Source organism: Battus philenor, unplaced genomic scaffold (assembly GCF_028537555.1).
Source record: "Battus philenor isolate CCGP_79_NKW_IND1 unplaced genomic scaffold, ilBatPhil1.0.hap1 SCAF_28, whole genome shotgun sequence".
Classification (NCBI taxonomy): Eukaryota; Metazoa; Arthropoda; class Insecta; order Lepidoptera; family Papilionidae; genus Battus; species Battus philenor.
The window spans coordinates 4452046-4470199 of NW_027181691.1; the positions used below are offsets into that span (position 1 = coordinate 4452046).

Genomic DNA, 18154 nt, shown 5'->3' on the forward strand with positions numbered 1-18154 from the left:
CCTATTGTCCAGTGCACGATTTGAACTGTGTAATCTTGCATATATTACATCTCATCGTCGAGGCAATGGCTTATTGGCGCTCAATTGGGATTTTTATACGCCAAGCTACTGATGTATTCATCATGAATCCTCACGAAAATATTTTTCCTTCCATACTATGTGTGACATGTCAAAGAGAAAGACAAAAACACGCGGCTCGTTGATAGACACAGAGAAAGCGGCGGCAGTGCCTTGAAATTTTACCGCCATTTATTTGACCAAACTCTCATAGTGATCCATATAACACTTATAACCGTCTATACGACAAATCATTCCTTGGTCTTACGGTAACTAAGCTGGCGCTCCTTCTGGAACCTTTATTCAGCCGGATTATCATTTAATTCAACAGATTATTAATTTCATTGATTGAATTCATTGTTGTGCAATGCTTCATTGTTATGAACATAGCATGTGTCAGTTATGAAAAAATATCTGGCATTGCTTCAATTATTCTTCATCATCATCATTTAAGCCGACAGACGTCTACTGCAAGGCATGAGCCACCCCCAAAGATTTTCACATCGGTCTTGGGCTGTCCGTATCCAGCAACTTCCCGCGACCTCGACTAAGTTTTTTTTTAAATGATCCCCGTTTCTGGGGGACTCTTGTTACCCTACCTTATCTCGAACAGGGACGTTACAAATTCAGCTAAAATGAGTATTTCAATATTTATACTATATTCTCTTTTCTTCACTTTATCTTTTATTCATTCATTATAATCTTCACATGATTTCATTCTTCACTTGCTGATCTTCTTTCTTGCATCTCCTTCTCTCCTTCATCTCCCTACTTAGATCACAATTTTTTACATTAATTACCACAGACTTTCTATTAATTTTATTTATTTACATTTTTTATTTTCTACTTTAAAACCTTTCTCTTAAGACTTTTTTATTATGCCTAAAATAAAGTGTGGTTTGTTTTAAATATTAACTATGATAGCGGTCCACGTAGTGAGGTCATACCAACGCTGCGTTTACCGACTTGTAATTGCCACTGAAGTACGTTACTTAAATTGCGTAAATATACTTTAAAAGTGTCGATACCCGGACGACCAATGGTAGAGAGTAGCGTAACTAATTAGGTCGCATATCGCACGCGGCCGCACGCCCACTGTAATCGTTCTATCATATCAATCAGTCGGCCAGAAACAATCAATTAGAAAACGATCCCCATTCAATTATTCGCCGTATCGGTGCGTAATTGCCTCGCCCGGTCCATGGGGCGGGGTGCTTGATCTCATTACGTGTCGTGTTGACTGATGGCGGTGTAATATCTATTACTAAACAACAATGCATACCGTCCCCATCACCTATACACACGTTTACCTTTTCACGAGTTTGAAGCAATGTGAACACCTTTCCACAAAACAGCTAATAATTTAAAATGATATAATAATTGGAATAGATCAACAATAGAGCATAAATAAGTGTAGACAAGAAGCTGTCCTTACTAACGTAGATTGTACATTTAGTTTGAAAATTACTATATAAAATATGAATGTTAAAATATATATAATGTATAATTATAATAATATGTATTTAATTTATACTATACTATATACTAATATAACGGTATGTACTTATATACCGGTCATGTCTTCGTTGTTTTTTTTTTGAAGGAAGTACGTGTAAATAGGTAAATAATCTTTATATTGTAAAAAAATATACCGCTACATGATCAAAACTCGAGAATGGAACTACCAATTCAACAAACAAATTTTTAACAATAAATCGTTTAAATTTTTTTCTTTACATGTGTACTTTCTATTTATATCTTCTTTAAGGCATCTGAAAGGTTCTACGGAAATAAAAACTGATAAGAAAATAATAAAATCCTATATTTAGACAATAAAAAATATATGAAATGATCACAATAATATACGATTTATTTATTCTTTTTGGGTGCGACATGGAACGATCTCTATCAGGGCAGTTGGTGTGTAATGATTTCTATAAAGATACGTAACAAAGTCCGTCAAGTCCGACACCTGAGTCGTCGACAGCCGTGATGGATGACCGCTATTGTCATTGGGCGGCCGAAATTCGTACGCTTTGTATACAGCACCTCTGAATAAACAGACAACGGTTAATTATATGCAGATCACGAACTAAGCGACACTTTATTATCATGCGGTTTTACAACAAAACTAAAAAAAAAATAATGCTCTATAGAATAGGTTACTTACACTTTTTATAGTAGAAATAACATATTGCTATAATGAAAAACCGGCAACATTGAACTTAATTAAGAAAGTAGATACTTCTTGAAATTTTAAGTATTTTTATATGTCGGCAAGGTAAGTCAAGCATTTTCTTGCGTTTGTTATTTATTCTATTTTCTCCTTCCCTTCTTTTACAGGGCAGTAATGGCATTTCGTGTTGTTAATATATTGACCTTTTTCGAATATAATATATATGCACAGAATGATAAGATTTTTAAATATGTTTTACTAATTCTCCGGTATAAGTATCTATAAGTGTCTTACGAGTGGCAGTGGAAAACCACTTGGACAAAAATGATTTCTTCTTTGGTTATACAAGCAAAAGACAATTGTAATTTATATCTGGTGCATATTAAAGAGAGTGTTTATAATAAAAATTGACAAAATAAGAATATGAGCGACTATACATTTGTGTAGCAGTCAGCGTTCGAATTCCAACCGACATTTGAATTTGAATTCGAGCAAGATTAAAAATATTTCTTAATAAAATCCTGTATAGATAGTCTTAGAATGTCTGAAGACGGAAGTATTTGCCCAATGTGTGTTGTCAGTGATGACATACGGATCCGAGACGTGGTCGCTAACGATGGGCCTCATAAGAAAGGCTCTATATCTCCCAGAGAGTGATAGTGAGGGCTATGCTCGGAGATCCACTGCGAGGTCGAATCAGAAATGATGAGATGCGTATAAAAACAAAATTTACCGACATGTTAAGAAGTGCTCGTCTGAGGGAAGTTGCTGGATTCGTGCAGCGCAAGATCGGTCATCATAGCGATCTTTGAAGGAGGACTTGTAAAGCGTTTTCTCTCGAACACTACTTATTATGGTGAAACACAAATAATTGTTAAAAATTCCACGTCTTTTAACTCCTATGTAGAACAGAACCGTTATAATAATAACCTTGTGTGTGTTCCAATTCCTTGTGTGTCGCTTCACTGGTGTGTTGTGCAAAAACATGGACGGTAAAAAAGAGTGTAAACCCATCGATGTATAAATGTGGCGCTCATGTTACTGATAGATATAGACACAGCTTCGGATCATAATGCTACCGAAACCGCTATTCGTAACTATGGGAAACGCTAGACGCATGCCGCTTCCAACTTGTTCTATTGTGTTTTCTTTAGGTCTGTGTCCACCAGTGCATGTCTTATGGATGAAACGATGAGGCTAGATTTTATAATTTCAAAAACAAATTAAGTAATTAAATAGAATTTTTCAAGAAATAAATTTTAAAAAATATTAAAACCTCTTTCCCGCTTTAAATTCCAACTGTCACTATCGAAAATACTCCTTCGCAATTAAAGTTTATAAAGATATTTGACATTGACAAATCTTTGTGTGAGCAACGAAAATGATGAACTTTCGAAAAATTATTGTCGAGTGGTAGAATGGTAGACACCATTCGGTGTGACCATGTACACTACGGTCGTTGTGAGCATAGGACTAGTATGCATCGCGGCTCTGTTCTATTTTAAACGGACACGGAAACAGGTTTGAATTCCACTTTTGACATTACACTGAGATTAGCTAAACATTGTCGAAGTCTCTGTACTTATAATCATAAGTTGTTCATTCATCATAAGCTGGTTTAAATTATAAAGATGTTTCGTTATATAGCACTGGATAAATCGGCAGACAAATAGGGCGAATGCTAACGGTCAAATATAAATATATAACAATATTTTTAAATCAGTTTTCGTGAAATACCATTACTAAAAATCATGTTTGTCACATTCTATTCTTCAAGTTCTATTCTTGACCTCTTTTTATTTCTAGTTCATATTAATGACTTTCTGTTTTTCGCCTAAGGTATATATCTTATTTTTCTTCTTTTTTTAGCGCAATAGTAATTATGATAAATAAAAAGTGCACTGTCACGTGTTCTTCATTGATTCGAAATTAATAGTTTAGTCATAAATACTATGAAATCTAAATGCATTAAGTTTACACTGATGAAAAAAATTCATTCAATTTTTCAAAATTGTCGCTTACTTATTAACAATGAAGTGTTAAAACTGACTGACTTAGTTTTCTTGAGCATTGCTTCATGGATATAAGGCTCCTGTGAAACCCCCGTTTCTCAACACTCGCTGGAATAAGTCTGTTAATGAAAGTTTAATAGATCTCGGCTCGGCTCGTATATTTTAATTATTTTCATAATATTTTATCCTACGGTATTTAAATAGGGGGCAGTGCCGACAAAATTATTTTTAAATTTATTTTATAAAAACAGAGAAGTGCGGGTTATTTATAACTTAAAAACTAATGATTTCTTAATAGAAGTTTTAAAAGAAATTGGTATTTTACTCTGATTGCTTCTCAATACGTATTTAATAACTTCTTATTTATATGCATAAATTTAAAATCCTTAATAAAAATATTGACAGAAACATGATAAGTCCAAGAAATAAAAATAAACTCATAGCGCCTAAATTTCGGCTTTAAAAAGTGTATAAATCCTTCTTGAGTCTAGGGCCTTCCTTTTCTTATCTTTCCTTGTCCAAAATCTAAAATAAAAATTAAATTCAAGAGTTTTCGTTTGCTCGACATGCGCGGAATTTGTTTTGTTAACTTATTTACATGTTTACACATAAAAAAATTATTAAATTTCATTTAAAAAAAGGAACAGTTGGAGTACTCAACTCAACCCTTCTCGGCAGGTCAGCTTTACGAGCTGGTAGTAGCTTACTATTTATAATGTTTAAATAATCAAAGGTTCGAAAGTGCAGGTCAATATCTACTTAAATAAAGATATATTGATTTTTTATGTTAATAATTAAAATAATAAAATATATGAAATTTCTAAAATCAACTTAATTTCAAAGGCGAAATTAATGAATTTATAATAGGGAAATTATTTGCTGCTAAAAATCATGTTATAAATGGCAAACTATAAAGCCTTGTTTAGATTACTTTCCATCGAAATATTGTCACATTCTTTAGGTGAATATAATTATGTATGATCTCAAGTTACCTATAATTAATATTGAAATATCTTATAGCAAACCCATTAATTTCTATAGTTAAATAACTAAAAGCTCATTATTCATTAGTTGTCGGAGCAGGCATTTTCGAGAAATATCTGTTCATCTCATGAACTCGTTGGACATATAGGCCATATAGTGATCATGTCGTGATAACCGTTTTGATCAGTCGATTGGACTCACATGCGGCTTGTTTTTACAAAACGATCTAGCGTCGAATCGTGCCTAATAACAATTGAAGTGACCCCCCTGTACTTTGCCACCAATGCTTTGTATCAATTAATGAAATACATTCGTCGAATACCCATATAACGACTAAAAAAGTGTGATTTGAAAGATATACTTCTATGTCTTTAATTGCAGGAGGAGTACCCTCCCCCTGCCCCAGTGCAGCTGGTGCACCGCCTGTGTCCTCATCACAACGTGGTGCAACGGTTCGCTGTTGAGCAGAAGGACAGTCTTGATGACCACCTCGATGCCCTCACTAGGAAGCTCGCGGAGAAGGTTAGTTAGTTCCTTCTTTAGAGACTATTACTTGCCTTTATTCATCAATAAGTGTGTGCCGGTCACAGCGCACGGTGTGTGTGCGTTAAGATGCCTTGACGTTTATCTATCTTCTTCGTCTTAACTATCATATACCTCTAAACTATTCAGACTTATATGTTTAGCAAGTAGCTTAATGTAAACAATATTTGTTATCGTTGTCTGATTTTATACTCGTTCAAAACACTAAACAGTTGAAATAGACAAACCCATTCCATTGTTTCGCCAGTTTTTACAATTTTTTTCTTTTATACAGGAGTTTTCTGTTCGGTCACATTTTATACACATATTTAAATATTTTTATCGTTGTTAGCTTCTGTAAAGAAGTCAAGAGTTTTATTGGTGATGGCAAAGCAAGTAACGAATTTACCTGGCTTATACCTGGCTCGGGATCTCTAGTTTTCCAATAAAAAATTGTCTGGCCTAACATTAATTATGGAAAAAATCAAATAGATAAAAACTGAAATTAGATGAAAACTAAAAAAAAACGTAAAAATGCAAATGTACGCGCAACAGAAAACATTTCTAATCCATTTTGGCGCCTAATTAGTAAACGAAATAAAAACAGTTGCTGATCTGAATCCTCCGTCATATTATCGTATTACTTTATCACAGAACATTCTTCGTTGATTTTATTAGTTTTGTGGTAGCTTGTAATTTAGATTTTTTATAATAAGAGAACTTTATAGAGAGATGTCTTCACTTTAAAATGTATCAAACTCTGATACGGTTTCTTTACAAGTTTTTATTTTATATATTTCTTAATTTTATTACATGATAATTTAAAGACATTACATTATACAACAGGAAGGCCGACTTCGCCTCTCCAAATCGAAGATTCGAGAAACCCAAAATGAAATCGACAACCTTCACGCAATCGACCATAACGTCCGCCAGAAATACCACGAGGTGATGGATTCCCTGCGCACGGACCTGCTGAACAACGAAACTGAGTGCAAACGCCTTCAGGACCAAATAGAGTGGGTGTCGCGGAGGAGGGCCGAGCTTCACGATGAGGTCTACCTAACCAATTTAATTTTTTTATGATCTTTGAAATGACGTTTAGGGGACTTATGAGTACGTAAGGATCTGAAGTGGTCAAACGATCTTGTTCAAGTCGTCAATCATCGTATTTGAAATATATGGGGCAAGCCTATGTACAGCATTGGTCATACTACGTCTGAAAAAATAAGATTTAACCACAACGACCTTAATAAGTGACTTACTTGATCACTTTGTGGGTGCAAGCTCTATCCTCTCCAAAGCCTTAAGATCACCTGCTCTCTGTAACTCCGAAATGAATATAAAAAACTCGACTTTAATATTTTATAACAGTAAGTTCGCGTTTTTGTCTAGAACTCACGAGTCACCTGTATTATACTAGTACAGAATTAATCAATTTGATCTAGACTCGTTCATAGTTATTTCCACAATACATCCTTCCTTTTCTAAAGTTTTAAATCTAAGAATAAATGTACATCATTAAATAAATTAACTATAGCATTTAAGTTTTTAGTGGATCGAAATATGTTGAAATTAGTTAAACGACTAATTTATATGGGTGACTTTATAACGTTTGCATCAATCATTGTTAAATTTCATTTTAAAAGAGCAACTGTTGAGTCGATGTTAGCTCTTCTCAGCAAATAAACAACAGCCATTGGTAGCTTATTAATTGACGCTAAAATGATTGATGTTATGAAAATGCCGACATGAAGAAAGATATTTTAAATTTGAACTAGAATTTAATGTGTCGATATACAGGTGCGGAGAGGTGAAAAGCTGTACGGTGCAGCGGCATTGAAGCTAGCCAACAACCTGGCTGAACTGCACCGCGGGCAGATGAAGGTAACGGACAAGCCGCAAGTGCAAAGCTCGTACGACTCGCTGCGGCAGCGGGCAGAGCCGCGTATGCCACGAGCCGAGCCCCTCTCTACTGTTGTCATAAAGACCTCCATGCACTCTTCGCCGGAGCCCTTCCCTCACTTCAACATGTAACGTTCCCTTGACCCTATACAAACACATTACGAATTTTTATCGTATTTTTATATTTTATTATATATTTATAGTTGTCAAAATAAAATGATTTACGTCAGGCTAAGTTATTTTCAAATAAAATATTATAATTTTATTTTAATATGCATGGTACACAAAACGAAATTAAAAAATGTATAATTTATGTTCATGTAGAGCATAAATTTTAAATTTTGACGTAAAGTCAAAATTTAAAATTTATGCTCTACATGCCAGCCAAGCCAAAATTTAATTTTTTTAATTAAAATCCAAATAAATTCTCTAGTCTTTTGTTAAAACTTTTTTGTAAAGATTGGATAAAAGAATAACAATTCTTCATTTATGTTATTTTAGCTTATAAATATTCCTATATATATATATATATATATATATATATATATATATATATATATATATATATATATATATATATATATATATATATATATATATATATATATATATATATAGACCTTGTATAAATATAAAGGTTAAACACCTTTGAAAATGAATGGTGGTCGAAAAAAGATCATTTTACTTTTATTAATGTTATTTCTCACTTGCACAATATAACTTTAATATTATGTTGAAATTTATTGTAGTAAATTGGAAGTATGCATATTACAGGAGTGGCCAACCTGCGGCCCGCGAGCCACATGCGGCTCTTTGAAGGATATTTGTGGCTCTTCATAAATGTATACGAGCTCCTTATTCATATTAGTGTTTTAATATTTTTTTTAAATTATTACTTTAAAAGTCAAAAACAAATCAGTATCAACTTAGCGATATATACAGACTGAACTTTTATTTATATGTTGTCAATCTGAATTCTGCATTTTTAATACCTTTTTGCATATCTTTTAAATACGTATTCAGGGTTTTGATTCGGGAAATATTACCAATTTTGAAAAATGATTCGAACTTTGTTAGAAGCTGGTCACCCCGAGCATATTATACAATTGGCGCTTTTGTTTCTTTGAATGGATATACCCGACTGATAAAACTAAAAATAATACATAACGTTTTTATAATATAGTTTTTAAAGTATAAGTTGAATTTGAGATAAACGCGAAATGGTATCAACTAGATAATTTTTTTTACTTAAAAACACCTCGCCAAACAAAGCGTTATAAAGTTGCCATCACGTTAATATCCCAAACGTATCCGAAGAGAGAAAACAACCGCAGCGCAGTCCCTACCCCCTTTTATATCTCGTTAATTCCGAGGGTTAAAATCCCCGAAAAAGTGAGCACTTGCCTTGTTTACAAGGTTTTAGATTTTAATTTAGATTGGGGTCGCATATCGTGCGCGCGCGAAATGACGTAAACGTCAGACGAAGTGGCGCGAAAATTAGGTCCTTTTACGAGTGCGATTGGGTCTCGCGGATTCGCCGAGGGGTGGTTCGAGCGTATCCATTAAGATCGCATTCGTATGTGATCACCTAATACAATATCATCAAGTCCGTGCCGGGGGCGCTTTGTGAATAATTTCGCGGCAATCTGCTCGCATTTGCGACGGATTTGTATAATTTTAATTTCATAATTACTGTGTGAACGAGATATGTGTGTATCGGAAGTAATGTTTTACTAATACTTGTCTATTTCATTTAACGTGTTTCACTTCAGGCACCATTGGAAAGCTTACAGTCAGTTAACGAGCCATAACTATGCTCGAGATCTGTTTATAAGACCGAATTAGGAATTTAGAGATCGAATCAGAATACGAAGACAAACTACAGTAAAGTAAAGGCCTGGCAAGTTGAATTGGCAGTGGGCAGGCAACATTGCGCTCAGAACTGATGTCTGCTGGGGCTTTGGCACAAGTTCTGCGCACGCTCCAGAAGCTTAAGAACTTCTTGTCGTCTTGATCTTGATCTAGTCTCGTCGGAAGACGTTGAATGCCGACTGTTTCCAACCGGTCCCTGTTAAAAATTTATAGGAGAGCCCTGTGTCCAGAGGTAGAAAAGTCCTTTAGCTGAAATGGCAATGTTGAAAAAAATTACAGTTTCTATTTATTTATTTTTATTTTTTTATTTATTTATTTATCTGTTTGTTTGTTTATTTATTTATTTACTTTATTGAAGATAAGCAGTAACAAAAGGTAGTAAGATAGTACAAACTTAGAAACTTAGAAATATAAAATTAGTTACAATTTTTACCTCATAACTATATCACTAAGAACATTTAATCATTTAAAATCAAACAATAACAAAACAAAGAAAAACATTACTAAACAGTGATCAAAGATCCAGCGCATTCTACAGATCACACCGCAATAATTAAGTCACAGCAAGCCGTCACGTGCCAATGAGGTTTAAATTGTATTGTGTGTATTCAATAATTTCGATTATTAATAGATAACATAGAGACAACCATTAAGATTTATGTTTATGTGTCAGCTGAAAGCTGACAATGAAAACGATTTCATATGATGCAAGTGAAAACAAAGCAATTGTCCCCTTTCACTAATTTCAATGAAAATTAGTGAAAGAAGACAATTGCTATCTATTACCATCGTCGTCGTCGTCGCTGCAGCAGCTCAAAGACCCGCACTGCAAGGCACAGGCCTTCCTCAAAGATATCTGTGGGAGATAAACCATATTCGCCACGCATAGTAAGGAGGTTGGCGTACGTATTGTGGTGTGTATCAGAGGACGCTACTACTGACAATTGTCTGTTACTTGCTTTTCTTCTGACTTCATACAATGGCTGTGTTATAAATTCGATCGAGTAATGAGACTGCCACGAAGTGGTGTGCAATCTGCGTCTTACGACGAATTTAACAACGTCATCTGTCTACCTTGCGGTTCGTCCTAAGCTGCGCTTGCCGGTCCGCGGCTCCCATTCCAGAAACTAAAAGCCCCAGTAGGCACATGTTCTACCCGTAGTCTGCCCATTGGTTCTACTCTCTATTGTGCTATTTATACTTATCTGAAAACTTTTATACATTTTTGTATAACGGCGAACTTAATGCTGAAGGCATACTCTGTCAGTTAACCGTTTAGGCTTTGCAGAGATGAATTGAAAAAGATAGATGAAACTAGTTAATACCATAAAATACAAAAAATTAAATAATTAATTAATATCAAATTAAAAAGGAAGAGAATCACATAAAACATCTTATGTAAATGTACTAATGGCTACTAAATAATATAATTATGAATTAATATACCACAATAAATAATAAAATCCAGCTATCGTGATGATTCCGTCAGCGTGTCAAATAACAGTTCTCGAACCTTCGCTTTAAATGCACAACGTTTATCATTATACTGTTATCGTTTTTAATGTACATTTACAATGAGGATTATTAAATTAAATCAGAGAAGACAAAATAGTGTACAGATTTCATACATGGTCTTTGCATATTGATATAATAAGCACCTCAAGTTTATCCCACAACCACACATCAGTGAATGCCCTTGCTTTATTAAAAAAAGACTTGTACATCAAACCACTAAGCCAAACGTTAATAAAATTCAATTATAATGTAAGTAGCCATCGCTCAATCAGTGACAGCGTCACATCTGGTCTCCTCAAACAAATTAAATAGAGTTTTGTCTGATTGTTTGTTTTTCTTTGCGCGTGTTTGTTTCGCCGGGGGCCCTGAGCGCTTGTTCAATTGCTTCGACAAACACGCTTGTATGTCAATAGGGCAAGGGATGTCCATGCTAATTGATTAGTAGTGGTTTTATATTTGGAAACTTGATTTTTTTTCTTTCAGCTTAACTAATTGCGTGCTGGCTAGAATACAAGATGATTGGTTATAGTAAAAAGAGTATAAAAGCTATAAACAGGTTAATCATTTGCCAGCGAAAAGCTTTTAAAATTTGACTTCTTTATGGTCTTGTATAGAGTGATCACTGTGAAATATTACATTATTTTTTCTATTGTAATGACCCCTAATATTAATAAAGCCTAACGGTAATTATATTTAAAGTGTAGTAGTATTTTGTAGTAATCCGCCTGTATAGTTTTTCTTACAATATTATCATTACGTTATTTATTATATCTAAAACCATTAAATTTGGATAACACATAATATAACTGCTAAACATTTACCCTTTTAAACCTTTGACACCTATAACCAACTATTCTGTGCATGGATTGCATCTGATCCGTCGATTTAAAGTTCAATTATTTGTCTCATAGATAAATACTGTAAAATGAAAATTTACAACTTCTCGTATTATTAAATTCGGAATCATAAGACGTAAATAACTATTATGTACATGGATTTGTAATGTATATATTCTCTAATTAGAGTGCGTTTGAAATTTTTATAGCTTTAAGTTGAAGAATGCTCTTATATAGGAGTTGAATCTGATTCTAGTTTTTATCATGTTGGACTCTTCCTGGCATTTTGTTCATAACATACACGTATATGTGGATAATAATATAAGCAAATGTACCTTTATTCACACAGAGGGTATACAAATTCTCGCCACGCTTGGCATACGGATTAGCGAGCGCAGTTTTTGGTTGCCCAATGTACACAATGGTTTGGAGGTTGCCCATTGTACGTGAATATTTTTCCAGAGCCTGCTCTAAGGGTACCACGGGAGGAAAATTTTGGAGATCTATGGGAACGAACTGTGACCAGCTGTGGTCGTCTTTTGATTGAAATGATTAAGATGATGAAATAACTATATGAATAACTTATATTCAGAATGAGAATAACATGCCAAAGTCGAAAACAATAGTTAGATTAGATATAACACAAGCTAGAGTAAACATTAAGCGCAATATTTATAGAAACTGAACGTATTCGTTGAAGACAGCAGGTTGGAGTCAGAAAGAGTCACAATCTTCATCAATGAGAGAAAAGTGCAGGAATTGAACGGAGGGAGAATTAAATTATTAATAACTATTATATTTAACCATTATAAGTAGATATTGTGTTTTCAATATACTGTAATTGTTTTAATATAAAATACATACACATTGTGAAACTATGAAAATGCGAGCCCTGACCGTCGGCACGCTTTGAGCGAAGAGATAACATCCGCCATGCCATGCAACTCAAATTCAAGAACGCCGTTGTAACGGACCGCGCTTCGAGGTACACTGCCGCAAAAGGACATCGCGTTAACAAACGTCAACATGTATATAAAAATAAGCAAAAAATTTTCATAAAATAATAAATATTATTTATTTCAAAAAGTATAAAATATCTTATTTGTGTCATTACAAGCTTTCCGTCTAGAACAGCCGTACGGTTTACTTCGTACAATATTGTTTAATTTTACTTAGAATAGAGAATATCTCTAGTCCTAAGTTATGTTTGAAAAAAAATCTAATTAACGAGTTTCTTCCGCAGAAAAATTAGATTTCCCAAAAAAAAAAAATATGTCCAACACGAAATTATACGCCACCAAAACCTGTAGTAGACAGGTTTAATTCACGATGATTCCAATTAATGCCAAAGGGTGGAAATCAACGGGCCTTAAAAATCTGCAGTCGTCCCGTTAACGAATTCGAATCGGGCTCAACAAAGTTCTGAGTAATTAGGATTCGGTTTACGAGGTCTGTTATCGGTTAACACTGGATTTACAATTACTCCGCCCAATAATAATACAACTAAAAAAGAGAAAAAAGATTAAAATACTTGCATACATTATGAAAAGCAAAAAATTATAGAAAATAGAATCTAATAGCATTCCTCTGCAATAGCATCTCTTATACTAAAATAAAACTACATGAGTTACCAACACGTCCTGAATGAAAAGCGCTCCTAACTGTCTCTGTCAGCTTTTTGTGATCATCTTCATAAATGTTCCTAAGCTGTATTCATTCATGCATTCATTCATTCATGTCAGCGGATAGAAGCCCACAACATACGCATGGTCCTCCTCAAATATCGCCTCAATAACCGGTCTTGCGCTGCCTGAATTCCTCCAACCTTGATTATGTCGTTGATTCCCTTTTCCTCTCATGGATGTCGTACGAGGCGACAGAAGGATCCATTTTCAGAAAATGCGCAGCAGCGTCCTCTGCGAACAATAACAACACCCTGTGATCACCTACCCACCTGCTAAGCGTAGCGATTATGATACACCCCCCAATGAACCTGTATTATCACATAAAATCTTTATATAGGAAAGAAGTACTCTGATTGTTTATAAACTTTATATTGGATATTGATATTACGAATGGCGTTCCTATTATTGATTTTTATCTCTATTTTGCAGTAGTGGAACTATGATATAAACTTTATTGCTTACGTAAATGCTTATCGCCTACTCACAGGTACAAAACAAAAAAATATGTGAGCTTGTCATAAAGTTAATAAAAGATAGTTCTGTGTACAGATGATTTGTGGGCAGATTTAGTATGATTTAAGGACATCGATAGGAATGTAAGTTTTCGTACTGTTTAATTTTTTTTTACTAGCTGAGGTTATCAAGTGGTTGGCCACCGAATCAGAGACATATGGCGATAAAACTCATCGTCTATATACCGTGCTCTAAAACCGCCAAAATGTGCGTAAACATTGTTAATATTGTTCTTGTAAAACGTGTAGTTTTCTCAACGTAGTTCTTTTTCAAGTCCAAGAGCTTCAGATCATCTTTTTATGGAAGTATTGTATAATACTAAACGTTTTTTTCATGTATTTCATTTATTAAAGTCGGCTCTTATCAACATCTATTTATATTCATTGTAATTTGTTTCTCAGTTCTTTTAAAATCGTATTACTAATTTCACTATTTCACTAGATTATTTTTAAATAATTACCATTTTAATGCCACACGTTATTAAAAACAAAGCCCTATAATCAGTGAAACATGAAAAAGGCGAAATAAGGAAATAAAAAAAACATTAGTTTAACTATATATTTAAATATTTAATAAAGGAAACACAGCAAAACATAAGTACATACATGTAATACAACATAACATCTACACAAGCATGGAATAAAGTTTTTTTTTTTTATTTTGTTTTAATTAAGGTACAGAGTACATAAAATGTTTATAACGTTTAAACTACGTTAGTCGGGGAATAAATTGAAAATTAAAAAAAATACTTGTAGCTTTTTGACAGTACTAAACACTTCAATTTCGAGCTCACGCTCGCGTGTTAATACATACGTATTCCACTGTTTTAAAAAAAATTTGCAGAAACTGCTCCAAGATTAAAGATTTCTATGTGTAAGAGTAAAAAAAAAAAAACATAAGGTAACAGTAACCGGGATTTTTTTATGTTCTCCATAATTTAAAAAACCGGTTAATGATTTTTATCACAGAGTCGATCTATATGTGTTTTTATCTGTTTTAAAAGACACAAAAAGAAGGTGTAAAATGCTTTTGCCTTATGATTTTATCTCTCAACGAACGAGAGGTGAAAACATGAAATTTTTGAGTACATAAAATAAAAATGATGTCAAATAGCAAGGGCGTGCGACCTCCCCTCCTAATAACGAAATACCACGGTGATGTGCATGGGCAACTTTTGGTACTTATATAATAATTTGTTTATTTCTTATTGTATACATACATGACAACAGTTTACTGAGTACAAACATGTAGAATAGCTTTCAATTTATTTATTTATTAACAAAATACAATTGCCCAAGTGCTTAAAATAGGCATACCATAAAGTGTAAGTTAAGTACTTCATAGGGGATAAGTAGTGTTAAGGCAATAGAAGTTAGTTGGCAGCTGTTTTAGCGGATTAGGCGACATGCTTTTCTAAAGTAAAAGACATTTATTTACATCCCAAGTTGTGTGATAAAAAGCTGTACAAATTAAACTTTTATTAAAATATAACATCGGAATACCCAAACTAGGATATTTTATATACGCAGTAAGAAACATCAAACATATCTATGAATTGCTATTTTTTTACTTAAGTGCCTGTTCTAGAAATCATTTCCATATTTAAACGTTGAATTATGTTCTTTCTGATATATACTTTAACATGACATTAAGATTTTATGTTTTAAAATTATTGTTAAAGTGATTTTTTGCCTTGAATCCTGAATTACGTGTTCATGTTTTAAAGTTTGTAAGTAAATTATAATATGTTTACGTTATGTTACAGTCTACGTACAATTCGTCAACAATTTTCGTACATGCAATTATAACATAAAAAAAAAAAACAAAGATTAAGTCCAAAGGCGCAGCGACGTTGCGAAATACAAAGTAAATAAAATAAAAATGTAAATAACGCGGAGCCGCGCTTCAGTCGTGTCAGTCGTACTCACGCCATGTTGCGCGGACTGTGCTACGGGCAGTGCATCTCAAACTTTTATATGAATTAAATTTATTTATTCAATGGAATCAGGCGTTACTTCGCGGAAGTCCATCCTAAGTAAGAAAAGGACCAATATTTAGCCACACAGACTCTGTGTTTGGCACTAATCGGTGTAACATAGCTCCTGAAGATGCCCCGTGGAGGGGTGAAACACGTGTTGAGTGATTTCTTAGGAATAAAATGATGGTGACGGTTCCAATTCTTTACTTTACAATATTGGTATTTTTTGTCCTTTGGTTCCCCTTCGCATTGGCAAAAGGAAAGCTGTAGCAGTTTAATAGAAAAAAACCTGTTTTACAATGATACCTTTTTTATTTGTAGTCTTAATTAAAAATTCATTAAAACATAGTTCCTTAATTACTAACTTTTTAATTTTTTTCTATAAAAATATGATTTATAAGATAAAAGCGTAATGTTATTTTGACAGACTTTTTTCAAAAGATCATGCACGAAATATATGTACTTTAAAACTTTAAATTTTAGTGTAGCGTGGAATGTCACAAGGTAGACAAATAATCTTGTTAAGATCATGGCAAGATGCTGGATACAGGCCGCTGACAGCCGGTCCTATTAGGAATCTGGGTTGGCAGCTTATGTTTTATAGTCGACGTCGTATGTTTGAAATAATGATGATAATGATTAGTGTTATTTACCTAACGATGTAATATTTAAGAAATGTTTCTTGGAACTATAAAGATATTAAGAACAATTATTAAGAGAATGATAATATATATAATTAACAGAAATAAATAGTAATAAATTTTAAAATTGCTAGATATACATGGATACATCGGTATTTGACGCCAGATTTATCGAATCAGTAGGATAAGAATGCAATAAATATTTTACGATATATCAATATATTTTTATGATGCTTTGAATTAACAACTTCTTTCATAAGCATATGATTTTCAACTCTTACTTAAACCGTCTCTTCCAACATGAAATATCATCAAAACAACATGAAACACAAGTTTAAATCTTGTCAGCTCATAGACACCCACTACAAGGCATAGACCTCTTCTAATGAAGTGGTGTACTATAATCGCCACGTTTGGCAGACGGGTTGGCAAACGCAGTGTGGTATTATGATACGCAGAGGACGCTGCATTCTCTGGAAACTTGTTTATGAGCAATGGCAATTCTATATAATTAGTGCACAGAGTGTGTTTTGTAAGATTTATATCCTGGAAATCGAACTCGCAGCTTACGATCGCAAGTCTCAATCTTCTACCCCTGGGCTACCGCTGCTCAAAAATCTTAAAACTTACTTCATAAAAATATAACTAATGACACATACCATGACATTTAAATTATACATAGTTGTTATTGTTTACATCATTCAAGTTGTATTATATAATAAAAAACAAAAAGTAAATTTTATCATGAATTTGTCACATTTCCTAGATATTTATTGATTGTACAATAATTTTATTTTTGTTTTGTTTTGAATTATGTGGTGTATATGTATACGAGTATATATGTGTATAATTATTACATCGTAGCCTACTTTTCTTACTTATTTGCTTTCATACACCATAGATATTGTTAATGTTATAACCATTTAAATTAGGTGCATCAAAATATTTTATGCTTGAAGTTTAATTGTACCCTTTAAATTCATCAGCTTCTTGTGTGCTTTTTTTCTAAATAAATAAATCATGAAAAAATGCCAGAAATCTGTAATAAAATCTGCACATTAAACTTTGAGAGCCGCACAAAATTTCCCCGCTCGTAATAAGCGCATTAAGGGTGGAAAAATTTAAACTCGCCGCGTCCCAAAACTTTTCGCGTTTTCTTTTTACATTAAGGACAAAGAGAAAAAAAAAGATCGTCTACTTAGAAGGGTGGCACAACTTTTAATATCCCTCGGTGAAACTAGCGACGGTTGGAGTACAAAATTGGTTCCTTTTTCATACAACTGAAAGTCTATTTTCGTTTAATAATAATTGTTGGAAAAATGAAAACAGAAGTTTGTACATTTTAATATAAACGCGCTGTATATGTGAGCCGCTTAGCGAATTTAAAAAACTGATGGGAGCGGCTCGCTGGGGAGTACTTTGCGCCGCCGGTACATTGGTGTAAATTTAGAGAAGTTC

At 33.5% G+C, this 18154-nt stretch overlaps 1 protein-coding gene across 1 annotated transcript; it reads left to right on the forward strand.

The window, feature by feature from the left end:
• The first annotated feature begins 3676 nt into the window (after positions 1 to 3676).
• LOC137926079 (uncharacterized) lies at positions 3677 to 7788 on the forward strand. The gene is made up of 4 exons (XM_068769621.1): positions 3677 to 3754; positions 5611 to 5751; positions 6598 to 6807; positions 7555 to 7788. Exons 1-4 carry the CDS (start codon positions 3677 to 3679, stop codon positions 7786 to 7788), a joined length of 663 nt encoding a protein of 220 aa, XP_068625722.1.
• Positions 7789 to 18154: the final 10366 nt, after the last annotated feature.

Excerpts from the sequence above, each read along its gene's own strand:
- LOC137926079 (XM_068769621.1), top strand. The coding sequence starts at position 3,677 with ATGTACACTACGGTCGTTGTGAGCATAGGACTAGTATGCATCGCGGCT. Across the intron at positions 3,755-5,610 it reads TTAAACGGACACGGAAACAG|GAGGAGTACCCTCCCCCTGC; the intron begins GTTTGAATTCCA and ends CTTTAATTGCAG. Across the intron at positions 6,808-7,554 it reads GGGCCGAGCTTCACGATGAG|GTGCGGAGAGGTGAAAAGCT; the intron begins GTCTACCTAACC and ends GTCGATATACAG.